The 15,486-nt window shown below is 66.0% G+C and overlaps 1 protein-coding gene across 1 annotated transcript in view; it reads left to right on the top strand.

Annotated features, from left to right (window-relative positions):
* The window catches only part of PTPRN2 (protein tyrosine phosphatase receptor type N2), a gene marked incomplete at both ends in the record, with an annotated part of 459,743 nt that overhangs the window by 260,101 nt on the left and 184,156 nt on the right, over positions 1 to 15,486 (top strand). The window contains one exon of the mRNA XM_079785821.1: positions 827 to 891. Within this exon, the coding sequence (XP_079641947.1) occupies positions 827 to 891 (65 nt within the window). The remainder of the gene's footprint in view (positions 1 to 826; positions 892 to 15,486) is intronic.

Raw genomic sequence — 15,486 nt, 5'->3', positions numbered from 1 at the left:
GCTGGGTCTGCGGTGTGGGCCGGGTGCTGGGTCTGCGGTGTGGGCCGGGTGCTGGGTCTGCGGTGTGGGCCGGGTGCTGGGTCTGCGGTGTGGGCCGGGTGCTGGGTCTGCGGTGTGAGCCGGGTGCTGGGTCTGCGGTGTGAGCCGGGTGCTGGGTCTGCGGTGTGGGCCGGGTGCTGGGTCTGCGGTGTGAGCCGGGTGCTGGGTCTGCGGTGTGAGCCGGGTGCTGGGTCTGCGGTGTGGGCCGGGTGCTGGGTCTGCGGTGTGAGCCGGGTGCTGGGTCTGCGGTGTGAGCCGGGTGCTGGGTCTGCGGTGTGGGCCGGGTGCTGGGTCTGCGGTGTGGGCTGGGGCGCCTGGTTTCTGGCCCGGACTCACTGCTGCAGCACTCACCATCCTCTTGCTGATGTGGGGCCTCGTTCTCGGAAAGCCCTCCTCGTCCTGCGTCAGAGGCCAACTAGGGAGGCTCTGCCGAAGCTGAATTATGAGAGAGGAGTGAAGTGCACCCCCCCCCCCCCCCCGCACCGCTCCCAGGAGGGCCGGTCATCGGCCTTGTTCCAGTGAGCACGTCATGAACCCTGTCATTTTGATCTAAAACAAGACCTCGCTCTTGGCAGCCACGTCCACGTTGTTTCTCCCAGCGGGTCCGTGGGTCTCCTGGGACGGCACCTCTGCTTGGAGCGGGGAGCGGGGGACGCCGGCCCTCAGGTCTCCCTCTTGCGGCTCGTGCCCAGCGTGGCGCTGGGACTGGGCGTGGCGCAGGGAGGGCACCGCCGTGTCCAGCAGAGGACAGGCCCCGAGCTAACCCTGTGCTTCTTCTTCCCAACAGTCAGCAACAAGGACCACCTGGAACGGTCGTCGGGACTGAGGATTCTTCGAGCCGGAGTGGGGTCGGTGAGTGGCGGCGGGCTGCCCTGAGACGCGTCGGTGCGCGGCGTGCTGTCCGCGTGGAGGCCTGCGTGGGGTCCAGTGACGCTGCCAGTGTGGGGTCCAGTGACGTCGTGTGGCTGGGGCGGCTGACTGGTGTGAGCCGGGTAGCCGTCTGATGGTTGAGATGCCGGTGCCGGTGCCGGTGCCGCATAATGTGACTGTTTTGGTGGCCTTTGAGGAAAGCAGTCATGAGTAAGAAAAACAGGGAAACGGCCAGAACACACGTACTTCCTCGTTCCGCTAACGGTTACCTGTGTGCACGGGAGTGGCCGGGAGTCCCCGCCCTCGGGACTCGGTGGGTGTCCTGGTGTCTGTTACTTCAGGGCGTGCTGGAGGCGAGGCGCTATGGCACGGATGCTCCCACAATGGGTGCAGGCCGCAGCCTCGGGGCCGGGCGTGGCTCCGTTGGTTCTGGAAGGAGGACTTGACCTGACACGCGGTCAGCAAGTGCAGCTGCCGGCTCTCGCCTCCCGAGGCCCGCGGGGGCGTCCTGGCCCCCGGCAGCGGAAGGAACCGCAGGCCGAACAGCGCTGCTCCCGCTGGGAGGGCGCTGCCGCTCCGAGTCCGCGTGGACCAAACGCCTGTGCTGTCGCCGTAGAAACTAGGTTTCACGGCCTGGCCTTCTCGGACGCTGGACCATCAGGCGGCGGCCACGAGGGCTCCTTGCTGATGGCTGGGACCCGCCGCTTTCTGGGGGGAAATGTCCCCGCAGCCGCGAGCCCTGCTCCACGCGGAGCCGGTCTGACGGGCCGTTTCCACGCCCAGCGGCCCCGCGCTGACGGGGAGCAGGCATTCAGGGCCGGCGGCTCGTGCTCCTGTGACAGCGCAGGGCGCACACGGGCTGAGAACCTGTCAGAGGAGGGGGGAGAGCTGGGCCCCAAGACCGCCGGGCTCCTGGTGTCCAGGGTGGGGGGAAGCCACCGGCGTCAGGAGAGAGCTGCGGCCGGGAGCCTCGCCCTGCCCGGAGCGTCTGGCCGGGCGGTGGCGGGAAGGGTCTGTGGCTGGGAGGCGGGCTCTGCCAGAGGAGGGCAGCACGGCACCTGAATGGGGGGACAGGGGGGTTCCTCTGGCTGGAAAGGACTCTCCTGCTTCTCAGGGGCTCGAGGGAGGGCGTGACGATGGAGTCAGTGCTGACCACTCGCTCTGGCAGCACGGCTTCCGCAGGTACCCAGGCTCGCTGCTTCCTGGCACAGGCCCCACGCTGGCACGGTGACAGCGGAGTGGGTACGGTGACAGCGGAGTTGGTACAGTGACAGCGGAGTGGGTACGGTGACAGCTGAGTGGGTACGGTGACAGCGGAGTGGGTACGGTGACAGCGGAGTTGGTACAGTGACAGCGGAGTGGGTACAGTGACAGCGGAGTGGGTACGGTGACAGCGGAGTTGGGTGACAGCAGAGTTGGGTGACAGCGGAGTTGGTACGGTGACAGCGGAGTTGGGTGACAGCGGAGTTGGTACGGTGACAGCGGAGTTGGGTGACAGCGGAGTTGGTACGGTGACAGCGGAGTTGGGTGACAGCGGAGTGGGTACGGTGACAGCGGAGTGGGTACGGTGACAGCAGAGTGGGTACAGTGACTGCGGAGTTGGTACGGTGACAGCAGAGTGGGTACGGTGACAGCGGAGTTGGTACGGTGACAGCGGAGTTGGTACGGTGACAGCGGAGTTGGGTGACAGCGGAGTTGGTACGGTGACAGCGGAGTTGGGTGACAGCGGGGTTGGTATGGTGACAGTGGAGTTGGCACGGTGACAGCGGAGTTGGTACGGTGACAGCGGGGTTGGCATGGTGACAGCAGAGTTGGTACGGTGACAGCGGAGTTGGTACGGTGACAGCGGGGTTGGCATGGTGACAGCGGAGTTGGTACGGTGACAGCGGAGTTGGCACGGTGACAGCGGAGTTGGGTGACAGCGGAGTTGGCACAGTGACAGCGGAGTGGGTACGGTGACAGCAGAGTTGGTACGGTGACAGCGGAGTTGGGTGACAGCGGAGTTGGCACGGTGACAGCGGAGTTGGTACGGTGACAGCGGGGTTGGGTGACAGCGGAGTTGGCACGGTGACAGCGGAGTTGGTACGGTGACAGCGGGGTTGGTACGGTGACAGCGGAGTTGGTACGGTGACAGCGGAGTTGGGTGACAGCGGAGTTGGCACGGTGACAGCGGAGTTGGTACGGTGACAGCGGGGTTGGCATGGTGACAGCGGAGTTGGTACGGTGACAGCGGAGTTGGTACGGTGACAGCGGAGTTGGGTGACAGCGGAGTTGGCACGGTGACAGCGGAGTTGGTACGGTGACAGCGGGGTTGGCATGGTGACAGCGGAGTTGGTACGGTGACAGCGGAGTTGGTACGGTGACAGCGGAGTTGGGTGACAGCGGAGTTGGCACGGTGACAGCGGAGTTGGTACGGTGACAGCGGGGTTGGCATGGTGACAGCGGAGTTGGTACGGTGACAGCGGAGTTGGTACGGTGACAGCGGAGTTGGGTGACAGCGGAGTTGGCACGGTGACAGCGGAGTTGGTACGGTGACAGCGGGGTTGGCATGGTGACAGCGGAGTTGGTACGGTGACAGCGGAGTTGGTACGGTGACAGCGGAGTTGGGTGACAGCGGAGTTGGCACGGTGACAGCGGAGTTGGTACGGTGACAGCGGGGTTGGCATGGTGACAGCGGAGTTGGTACGGTGACAGTGGAGTTGGCACGGTGACAGCGGAGTTGGTACAGTGACAGCGGAGTTGGGTGACAGCGGGGTTGGTATGGTGACAGCGGAGTTGGCACGGTGACGGCAGAGTTGGCACGGTGACAGCGGAGTTGGGTGACAGCGTGGTTGGCACGGTGACGGCAGAGTTGGCACGGTGACAGCGGAGTTGGGTGACAGCGGGGTTGGCACGGTGACAGCGGAGCCGCAGGGCAGGCCTGGCACTGGCCCGGCTTGGGAGAAGCTGCTGCCCCCACCCCGGGTGAGGCACCAGGGTCAGGAAGTGGTAGCCTTGTCTCCTCACCCTCCCCAGCCTCACGGGGGTCCCTGCTGCTCCCACTCCTGTCCCCGAAGCCCCGCCCCCGCGTCAGGGGACCTGGGTCACCGATCCTGCACGGGCCGGGCAGCTCCGCGGTTAGACCCCTCCTGTTCGGCGAGGTTGTCTTCCGCTCTCTCTGAGCACGGCCTCCCTCCCAGAGACGCGCTTCCCCCGACTCTCGGTTTCCTCTGTCATCCAAGGGGCGTCACAGCACCCCCTGGCTGAGGCGGCGATCCCCGAGAGAGCCGATGTCAAATGCCTGACCAGCAGCCTCTCCACATACTCACTCTTGGCCCCGTCGCCGTGGTCACCCTCCCAGGACCCCCCGTGGACCCTCTTACCCACCCTGCTCCTCAGGCTCCCCACCATCCTCTCACCTCTCACCTCTCACCTCTCACCTCTCAGCTCTGGCCACGCCGCGCAGGTCCTCTCCCTGCGTCTGATCCGCGATGAAGCACAGGTATTGCCTGTCGTTACTGTACGTTCACTCCGGAGAACGGTGTGTTTGCTCATCTCCAGACCTTTGTCTGTGCTGGACGTGATGGTTGGGACACGCCTCTGTCTGCTCCGTCCTTTGAACCTGCTGGGCGCGCCTCCGGAGGCCATGGCCCTGTCGTCGGTGGGGCCTGTGCGCTCACCTGCCGCGGGCGTTGGCTCTCCGGCAGGGCGGTCTCTCCAGGAGTTTCTGAATTGTTTCCCTTGAACCCCTGGGACCTAATGTCTCCACGGACCCATTTCTGTGGTGATGGGCAGTCTCTGCCCCATTCAGGCAAGAGACCCTGGGCCCGGACCCGCAGACAGCACAGGCCTGGTTCTGCCTCCCTCTGCCCCGGCCGTGGTGGCTGGAGGTCGGTCCCCACTCTCAGGGGAGGCGAGCAGCGCCCAGGGTTCCAGCCCCCCCACCTCCTTCTCCCCCAGAGGATGAGTCTGCACAGCCCGGTCCTCCGCATTCGGTCACACTCTCTCTCCTGCGCCCTCTACGCCCGGTTCCGTTTGCTCCTGAGCGTGCAGATGCGCCCTGGGCTCCCATCTTGTGACAGAAACTCCCTGCCCTGCAGACTGCCCCTGGCCCCCAGCAGTCCTGTCCCTGCGTGAAGGCAGTACTCCTCAGCGGCGTCTGCATCTCCCGTCCCCTCAGGACCCGTCTCCAGGCTCCGAAGCCTCTGCCGTCGGCAAGATCCGTGACCTCGTTGTCACCGGGACTGTGGGCGCTCTGTCCTCTGGGCAGCTTTCCCCGCCAGCCCCCTTCCTGAACCCTGGCTGTGCTGAGGGCGCCCCCTCGGACTCCGCCACCCCTCCCTGTGTGACCCCTATGCCCCTGCACTCCGGCACGGCCCTCCCCTCCTCCCGCCCTGGCTCCCGGGCCTCGCCCAGGCCTGCTTTCCGTGTCAGCCACGTGGGGATGACCCCAGGTGTGTCCGTTCGCTCTGCCCACCACAGCCCGTCTGCCTGTGTGCCGTCTCGGACATGGATGCGGTTGGAGACGTGTTGACCCAGAACGGGATTCACCCGACTCGGGGGCATTGAACTGCACGCAGACCCTTAGTGACAATGACAATTTAACTCCTGAGGGAGCAGCCCTCCGCCCCTCCTGACGTCCTCCCTCCTCGGCCGGTGGGGGTGGCTTGCTGTGGGGTGTGGCCCCAGGTAGGGCCCAGCAGGAGCAGAGCCACCCTGCCCCGTGCTTCCCTCCCCGTCTGAGCTCTGCTCCTCGGTCCCTATGTGACTAGAGGCCTGGCCTCACCGCCCCTGGGAGCTGAGCATGGCAGCCCCTTCACATCACCTGCTGACTGACCCCTGGCTGTGGCCCTCCCACCTTCAGGCTCCCTGAACCCCACGTCCTCAGCAGCTGCGAGGTGGTTCTTGGTCCCCCAAGTCCTCGGAGACCAGAGCCCCTCGCCCTGTGCCTCCCCCGGGGCAGGCCCCACTCCAGAAGGCGTGTGGGTCACACGAGACCTCTTCCGACGGCTCTGCAGCCGGGACCCGCCTGGTTCGGCCTTTGTCTGGGGACCCTCCGGCCCTGAAGCCCCCCGCAGAGGGAAGGGGTGCTGGATCTTTGGGGTGGATGCTGGATAGTGAAAACGGGAGCAGGAGGTGCTGAGAGACCGTTTAAAGCTAACGACATCTCCTCCTCTAACGTCGTCGCCTCCCCGATCTTGGCCGTGTGAGCTCTGACTCTTCTGAGAGGCGCTCGGTGTGAGCATCTCTGCTGACCTCAGCGCCTGGCCTGAGCCCGTCAGCTGCTGTCCCGCAGCTCCCGGCTCCCAGGTGGACAGAGCCGAATCTGAGCCTCTTACGCCGAACGGAAACATCTCCAAACAAGACTGAAAGGCGAAGAGCAGGTCACAGCCTGGCCCACGCTCCGAACAGCGTGGCGCCCTGACGTGTTTCCACCCCTCATTTCTGACATCTGGAGAGCGTGCGCTTTTCCCCAGTGCACACCGTCACCCTGTCTTCCAAAGGAAACGTGAGATCACCAAGGAGCTCTCACCACTGCAAAGGAAACAGGTGCGGGGAGCAGGCCCGTGAGCCCAGCTTCCCCAGTGCGTCCGAATGAGGGGTCACTTTCTAAGGTCTCAGTGTGGCGACTGCCCCCCCCCCCGAGGCTGCCCCCCACTGTTTGTAGGAGGGGCTGAGGGGAGTGGCGGACGCAGCAGCACTGGCCTGGCCCCTCCCTGTCTGCCCGGGAGGAAGGGGCGCTGTCCTGAGCCCCTGGGGTCCCTGCGGGTCTGGAAGGTGAGGAGAAAGGGGCGCGTTTGCTGGCAGGCCTGTGTGGCGGGAGCTTCGAGAGATCACAGCTGTGCCGAACGTTTGTGCCGGGTCTGGGGAGCAGGCGGCCTTGGGGGTGACAGGTCCGGCTGGTCGCAGGGTGGGAGACAAGGCAGCCTCCTCTCTCTGGGTGTGGGGAGGTCCCCTCTCCCACGAGGGTCTCCCGCGGCCTCGGGGAGAAGGGGGCGTCAGAGCCCTCCCTCCTCGGGCTTCCTCTCACCCCTCAGCCGCGGGGCGCTGGGGGCTGTCCTCCACCCGTCGCTGCGGGTGTCACGGTAGACGTGGTTTTCAACTACTTCTTCTCCCCGGGGCCTGAGTGTCATGAACCCCACTGCCATGCACGCCCCCCCACGCTCGGCTTGCCTGGTCTGTGCTTCTGGGGCCCCCGGGAAATCTTGTTAAAGATTCAGTGGCTGAGAACCTGTTGATCCCCAAGTTCCTAAAATGTCTGATCTGTGCTCACACGCTACCCTCAGGTCTGTGTGAAGTTGTCATGTGACGTGTGTGGCGGTGGGCAGTGTGGCTCCGTGCCACGGTCACCGTGGAAACGACGGGCGGGTGCGGATCCCTAGTGGATGCCTGTGCACAGCTCGTTTCCTCCGGGTCCCACGGGGTCCTCTCCTGTCTGTTGAAAGATGCCGGGAGTTTCAGTAGCTGCTGTCAAAACTGGAATCCGTTGTTTAGCACTTTGCTGGGAGGAACATGGGTTTCACACAGGCGTGGGCCCGGTTGGTGCGCAGGGAGTGTGGGCGGGGGCGGCCCACCTGACCGGCGCCCGGTCCCTGGGACGCGGGCGGAGGCGCGTGTGCAGCCCGACTCCCGAGACCCAGAAGGTCCGGTTGGACCAGGAGGTGGCCCGACTCCGGGGCTTTGTCCGCGGAGAAGGAACAGCAGGCGAAGGTCCCAGAGGAACAGGCAGGAGGGCTCGTCGGCCGTCTGTGCGTCTCGGACGGGGCCCCCTGCGTCCTGCTGAGTAGAAACTGCAGGCGAAGCAACGCTGTCGGCCGGGCCTGCAGGTGCCGGAGGCCAGGAGGACAGTGGGCGGGGGCTCCCCATGAAGTTGGCTGGGACAGGAAGCCTGGCGCGGACAGTGCTGGTGGCTGGCGGCCTGCCCGAGCCCCGGGGCTCCATGGTGACAGTTGGGATTCCTGTATGAAGATCCACTTTAACCAGCGGCCTGGCGCGGCCTCCACAGCTCTAAAAACACATCTCGCCGTCAGCTCCATAGTCACTCTCCCAGAAGTTTATCTGAGGTTCACCAGGCAAGAGAATGGGAAAAACTCAGCTTTGCGAAAAGCCCAAACTGACCTAAGTGTAACAGCGCAGTAAGGTAACTAATCACGTTGTATTTGTCAGATAAACGGAATGAATGGTTCTGTTAAGTCAGATGAGGCCTGGCCAGGGCACATTCCAGGCTGCAGGTTCAGTCCCCTGTCGGGTGTGTGCAGGAGGCCACCAGTCCATGTTTCTCTCCCACATTGATGTTTCTCTCTCTCCCTCCCCCTCTCTAAAATCAATAAAAAAGTAAACTATAAAGAAAGATGTCTGAGAACCGTAGAGGCAAAGGCAGCCACAGAAACTGTCCACAGAGATGAGGCTCAGCCACCTCCCCAGACCTGAGGCTGGTGCTGGGGGCGGGGGGGTTGAGGCCAAAGCAACTTCTCTCCTTTTCCAACATTTTCTTGAGCATATTTTTAACTTTTTATTTTTAAATCCTCATAGACTCTCAGGAGGTGTGAGCACTGCCCGCAGCGCCCAGGGCTCGTGCCCACGGCCTGGGGCGATCCCTGCAGAACCACTGTGCCGGGACCGATGTGTGCACTTGGTCATGTTATCTTTAACACCACTTTTAATAAAAACCATGCAACCAAAGTCCATCAGCACATGCTCAGGTTGACACGTTGAGGATGTGAGAGGAACCCCGCCTTGTGCGGGAGCCCCAGGCCCCGTGGGCGGCGCCAGCTCCTCGCTCCCCTGAGCCGCCCTGCCCCTGAAGAACGTCTGCAGTCACCTCAGCCGTCACCGACTTAAGGCCTGGAGGGCACCGAGCTGGGCCCGGGCAGACGTAAGTGACCAAAGCGTCCCTGGCCCTTAGACCCGCAGGCCCATCGGGAGCTGAGGAGGAGGAGCTGGGTGTGGACGGAGCGCGGACAGCGGGCAGAGGGCAGCTCTGGGCCGGCAGCGGGAGGGAGATGGAATGACAGTCGAGGTGACGCCGTGGAATGTGTCCACCACGCCTGGGGCACCCGTGGAAAAGGAGCTGCGGGATGGGCACCTCACCGGGCACACCCAGGACCCTCCCACGCGCAGCCCAGGACACCAGCGGGCACCGATCCTCCGATGCCCGGAAACCGTGGGACCGCTGCCCAGAAACAGGCGCATTGGATGCACCCCAATGGCCCCCAGTTCAGGGCCCATCTAGGGACCTGGGGGCCTCAGCCAGCACCCGAGACAGAGGAGCCGGCTGCTCTGTCCTAGCCCCTCCCTCCGTGCCGTGAGCTCTGTGCTGTGGGCTCCGCGCTGTGGGCTCCGCGGTCCGGACAGACCCGCTTCCCCTCCCTGTTCATTGCGCAGTCACCTTTATTGTACTCCAACATGCATTTCTTGACGGACAAACTGAACCTGTTTCTCCTAAACGCAGAATGTGCACCTAAGGGAAGCTGGTTCCTTGTGCTTTAAGAGGCACATAATCTGCATGGAGCTGCGTTAAAATATTTACAGCCGCCACCCTAGAAGGTTCTATGCTCACACCGACGCCTCCCGTGGGGAAGGCAGGCCAGGGTCGCTGAGACCCTGGGGCTCAGCCCTCGGGTCACTTCTGACCTTTGCTGGAGGGGTGTCACTCTGTTTCCTGTTCCTCAAAAGTGAAGAAAATCACACAAAACACGTTGGCTGTAACGAGCTGCATCGCCACCCCGCGAACATGACTTTATTGGGAGACAGTGCTGACAGCGCCGCGCGATGAGGCCTGCGCGGTGCTTCCCTGTGACTGGCAGGCAGGAGGCTCTGTGGGATGCAGCAGTTGCTATAGCGACAAGTTCCATTTTATTCAGCATCAGAGTAAATAGTCACGTAAAATGAAATGTGATGTCTGCATCCCACCCGCCCTGCCCTTTCTCGCATCTTCACCCGTATTTTACAGAAATACGCAGCAGATACGGGCTGCGCCGGCCTGGGACCGGCTGGTGCCCCTGAGGACCGGAGGGACGTCCTGACACAGTGAACTGGTTCCCGCTGCCCCGCAGAGCCGGGTGGGCGTTCGGACGTCCTCTTCCGGCTTCAGCCCTCAGCCTTGGCCTTGCTGGGAGGGAAGAGAGGGAGGGCAGGTGCCGCGCCCACGGCTTCTGAAAGGCCAGGGCCGCCGGGGTCCGTGAGGCAGACGCAGTCGCACCACGACACACACAAGAGGCCTCGTGACGAAGCAGCGTCAGGCCGCCTGCGGGCGTCCAGCTCGGGCCGCCCTGGTCCCCAAACCGCCCCACGCAGGCTTTGGAGAGAGACCGTGAGCTCTGCCTCACGGAGGCTGTCACTGGAGTGGACTGGCTCCAGGTGGCGGGTGCAGCCGGGGCCGGGGGGCGGGGGGACTAGGCAGGGCCAGCCCGTGTACAGGACCTCCCTCCCCAGAGGCCAGGGGTGGACAAGCCCTCGCCTGGGTCTGTCCTCCAGGTCCGACCGCACTTCCTGTTTGCAGAGCTCACTTTGTAATCGCAGATCGGGGGACCCCCGAACCGCCTGCACGGGGAGCCCCTTGGCCCGTGGCAGCGGCACCTGCTGGCGGGCGGCGGGGGCGGGGGGGGGCGCTAGCTGCTGGGGTCTGGCCCGTGGCCCTCAGCTGGCAAACATGAAGCTGCGCCTTCTGCGTCTGAGGCAGGGGACTCCGTTCCAGGCTGGGGAGGCTTCTGGGGGACAAGCCTATTGCCTGTCAGCACCCGGGTTGTGAGAGCAGAAAGCAAAAGGAATATTTTAAAGAAATAACTCTCTTCCTTTCGCAAGCACCTAGAATTAATGCTGCGCCGAAATGTCAGAGTCTCTCCTGGGTCACACGGAGGCACAGCCCACTCACAGGAAAGGACCGGCGTGGGGTGACCGGTATGGGGTGACCGGTGTGGGGTGACCGGTGTGGGGTGACCGGCGTGGGGTGACCGGCGTGGGGTGACCGGTGTGGGGTGACTGGCGTGGGGTGACCGGCGTGGGGTGACTGGCGTGGGGTGACCGGTGTGGGGTGACTGGCGTGGGGTGACCGGAGTGGGGTGACTGGCGTGGGGTGACTGGTGTGGGGTGACCGGCGTGGGGTGACCGGCGTGGGGTGACCGGCGTGGGGTGACCGGAGTGGGGTGACTGGCGTGGGGTGACCGGTGTGGGGTGACCGGCGTGGGGTGACCGGTGTGGGGTGACCGGCGTGGGGTGACCGGTGTGGGGTGACTGGCGTGGGGTGACTGGTGTGGGGTGACCGGCGTGGGGTGACCGGAGTGGGGTGACTGGCGTGGGGTGACCGGTGTGGGGTGACCGGCGTGGGGTGACCGGCGTGGGGTGACCGGCCTGGGGTGACCGGAGTGGGGTGACCGGAGTGGGGTGACCGGCGTGGGGTGACCGGTGTGGGGTGACTGGCGTGGGGTGACTGGCGTGGGGTGACCGGCGTGGGGTGACCGGAGTGGGGTGACTGGCGTGGGGTGACCGGCGTGGGGTGACCGGAGTGGGGTGACTGGCGTGGGGTGACCGGCGTGGGGTGACCGGCGTGGGGTGACTGGCGTGGGGTGACCGGCGTGGGGTGACTGGCGTGGGGTGACCGGTGTGGGGTGACTGGCGTGGGGTGACCGGCGTGGGGTGACTGGCGTGGGGTGACCGGTGTGGGGTGACCGGCATGGGGTGACCGGTGTGGGGTGACCGGTGTGGGGTGACTGGCGTGGGGTGACCGGTGTGGGGTGACTGGCGTGGGGTGACCGGTGTGGGGTGACTGGCGTGGGGTGACTGGTGTGGGGTGACCGGCGTGGGGTGACCGGAGTGGGGTGACTGGCGTGGGGTGACCGGTGTGGGGTGACCGGCGTGGGGTGACTGGCGTGGGGTGACTGGTGTGGGGTGACCGGCGTGGGGTGACCGGTGTGGGGTGACTGGCGTGGGGTGACTGGTGTGGGGTGACCGGCGTGGGGTGACCGGAGTGGGGTGACTGGCGTGGGGTGACCGGTGTGGGGTGACCAGCGTGGGGTGACTGGTGTGGGGTGACCGGCGTGGGGTGACCGGTGTGGGGTGACTGGCGTGGGGTGACTGGTGTGGGGTGACCGGCGTGGGGTGACCGGAGTGGGTGACTGGCGTGGGGTGACCGGCGTGGGGTGACCGGAGTGGGGTGACTGGCGTGGGGTGACCGGCGTGGGGTGACCGGCGTGGGGTGACCTGTGTGGGGTGACCGGCGTGGGGTGACCGGTGTGGGGTGACCGGCGTGGGGTGACTGGTGTGGGGTGACCGGCGTGGGGTGACCGGAGTGGGGTGACTGGCGTGGGGTGACCGGCGTGGGGTGACCGGAGTGGGGTGACTGGCGTGGGGTGACCGGCGTGGGGTGACCGGCGTGGGGTGACTGGTGTGGGGTGACCGGAGTGGGGTGACCGGAGTGGGGTGACCGGCGTGGGGTGACCGGAGTGGGGTGACCGGAGTGGGGTGACTGGCGTGGGGTGACCGGCGTGGGGTGACTGGCGTGGGGTGACCGGCGTGGGGTGACTGGCGTGGGGTGACCGGTGTGGGGTGACTGGCGTGGGGTGACCGGCGTGGGGTGACTGGCGTGGGGTGACCGGTGTGGGGTGACCGGCATGGGGTGACCGGTGTGGGGTGACCGGTGTGGGGTGACTGGCGTGGGGTGACCGGTGTGGGGTGACTGGCGTGGGGTGACCGGTGTGGGGTGACTGGCGTGGGGTGACTGGTGTGGGGTGACCGGCGTGGGGTGACCGGAGTGGGGTGACTGGCGTGGGGTGACCGGTGTGGGGTGACCGGCGTGGGGTGACTGGCGTGGGGTGACTGGTGTGGGGTGACCGGCGTGGGGTGACCGGTGTGGGGTGACTGGCGTGGGGTGACTGGTGTGGGGTGACCGGCGTGGGGTGACCGGAGTGGGGTGACTGGCGTGGGGTGACCGGTGTGGGGTGACCAGCGTGGGGTGACTGGTGTGGGGTGACCGGCGTGGGGTGACCGGTGTGGGGTGACTGGCGTGGGGTGACTGGTGTGGGGTGACCGGCGTGGGGTGACCGGAGTGGGTGACTGGCGTGGGGTGACCGGCGTGGGGTGACCGGAGTGGGGTGACTGGCGTGGGGTGACCGGCGTGGGGTGACCGGCGTGGGGTGACCTGTGTGGGGTGACCGGCGTGGGGTGACCGGTGTGGGGTGACCGGCGTGGGGTGACTGGTGTGGGGTGACCGGCGTGGGGTGACCGGAGTGGGGTGACTGGCGTGGGGTGACCGGCGTGGGGTGACCGGAGTGGGGTGACTGGCGTGGGGTGACCGGCGTGGGGTGACCGGCGTGGGGTGACTGGTGTGGGGTGACCGGAGTGGGGTGACCGGAGTGGGGTGACCGGCGTGGGGTGACCGGAGTGGGGTGACCGGAGTGGGGTGACCGGCGTGGGGTGACCGGCGTGGGGTGACCGGTGTGGGGTGACTGGCGTGGGGTGACCGGCCTGGGGTGACCGGTGTGGGGTGACCGGTGTGGGGTGACCGGTGTGGGGTGACCGGCGTGGGGTGACTGGTGTGGGATGACCGGAGTGGGGTGACCGGTGTGGGGTGACCGGCGTGGGGTGACTGGTGTGGGATGACCGGAGTGGGGTGACCGGCGTGGGGTGACTGGCGTGGGGTGACTGGTGTGGGGTGACCGGCGTGGGGTGACCGGTGTGGGGTGACTGGCGTGGGGTGACTGGTGTGGGGTGACCGGCGTGGGGTGACCGGAGTGGGGTGACTGGCGTGGGGTGACCGGTGTGGGGTGACCAGCGTGGGGTGACTGGTGTGGGGTGACCGGCGTGGGGTGACCGGTGTGGGGTGACTGGCGTGGGGTGACTGGTGTGGGGTGACCGGCGTGGGGTGACCGGAGTGGGTGACTGGCGTGGGGTGACCGGCGTGGGGTGACCGGAGTGGGGTGACTGGCGTGGGGTGACCGGCGTGGGGTGACCGGCGTGGGGTGACCTGTGTGGGGTGACCGGCGTGGGGTGACCGGTGTGGGGTGACCGGCGTGGGGTGACTGGTGTGGGGTGACCGGCGTGGGGTGACCGGAGTGGGGTGACTGGCGTGGGGTGACCGGCGTGGGGTGACCGGAGTGGGGTGACTGGCGTGGGGTGACCGGCGTGGGGTGACCGGCGTGGGGTGACTGGTGTGGGGTGACCGGAGTGGGGTGACCGGCGTGGGGTGACCGGAGTGGGGTGACCGGAGTGGGGTGACCGGCGTGGGGTGACCGGCGTGGGGTGACCGGTGTGGGGTGACTGGCGTGGGGTGACCGGCCTGGGGTGACCGGTGTGGGGTGACCGGTGTGGGGTGACCGGTGTGGGGTGACCGGCGTGGGGTGACTGGTGTGGGATGACCGGAGTGGGGTGACCGGTGTGGGGTGACCGGCGTGGGGTGACCGGCGTGGGGTGACCGGAGTGGGGTGACCGGCGTGGGATGACCGGAGTGGGGTGACCGGCGTGGGATGACCGGAGTGGGGTGACTGGTGTGGGGTGACCGGTGTGGGGTGACCGGAGTGGGGTGACCGGTGTGGGGTGACCGGCGTGGGGTGACTGGTGTGGGATGACCGGAGTGGGGTGACCGGCGTGGGGTGACCGGCGTGGGGTGACCGGCGTGGGGTGACCGGAGTGGGGTGACCGGCGTGGGATGACCGGAGTGGGGTGACCGGCGTGGGTTGACCGGAGTGGGGTGACCGGCGTGGGATGACCGGAGTGGGGTGACCGGCGTGGGGTGACCGGTGTGTGAAGTCCAACCTTGGTTCCTGCGTCCTCCCTGGAAGCAATTCTCTGAGTCGTTCACGGGAAGGTGCCTTGGCTGTCGAAGGAAACGCCGGTTCCCAACCAGATAGCCGTCATCTGCTCTGTGGTCCGTCGCCCCCCTCGCAGGCGACAAGCACAGGAGGGAGCGTGCGCGTGTGCGTCGGTCACCGCTGCCCCGCGTTGTTAACACCGCGGGAGAGTGCGGGGGCTGTGCGCCCACAGAGAAGAGCAAACCGTGCGAGTCACTTGTTCGCCATCAGCGCAGCGTTTCACGTGGGCCCGCCGCCTCCCTGCGGGTTCCAGAGAGCTGGGCCCAGGAGCCTGAGGCAGGTGTAGTGGCAGAGACAGTGGAGAAAGAACCCCAGACGGACGCTAAGGGGTGCTTTTGTGGAAGGGACTCTCTTCCCGATATAACATCCCCCGTGCTCCCGTCCCCGTCCCCCCATCCTTGCTGCCCCCACCCCCACCCCTGTCCTCCCATCCCCCGCAACCCCCCTCCTGTCCCTCCGACCCCCTGCCCCAGTCCCTCCGCGCCATACTGTCATCAGGAGCTCTCAGCATTAAAGGTAAGTTCTAGTGTGTACGTATATTTTTCTCTTTACTGTTCATTTCCTTTCCTTTGTTGAATGTTCATTTGCACGTCATGTCCTTTTTGCTTTTAAAGTGTTGGTTTACAGATGAAACCGTGCGTTAGACATGGACCGGGCACAGGAGGGTGAAAGGGAACCGTGTGAGGGTCTGGGACGGATTCATCCATTACATGGCATCTGTGGGAACCGAGGCCACTGAGTTATCTGCTTCCTGGACGTGCCCGCGCAGCCTGGAGGCTGGCGTCCGGGTGGG

The sequence above is a fragment of the Cnephaeus nilssonii genome (assembly GCF_951640355.1).
Source record: "Cnephaeus nilssonii genome assembly, chromosome: 12".
NCBI classification, from domain to species: domain Eukaryota; kingdom Metazoa; phylum Chordata; class Mammalia; order Chiroptera; family Vespertilionidae; genus Cnephaeus; species Cnephaeus nilssonii.
The sequence above is the reverse complement of the archived record's forward strand: the minus strand, read 5'-3'. Positions and strand labels throughout refer to the sequence as shown.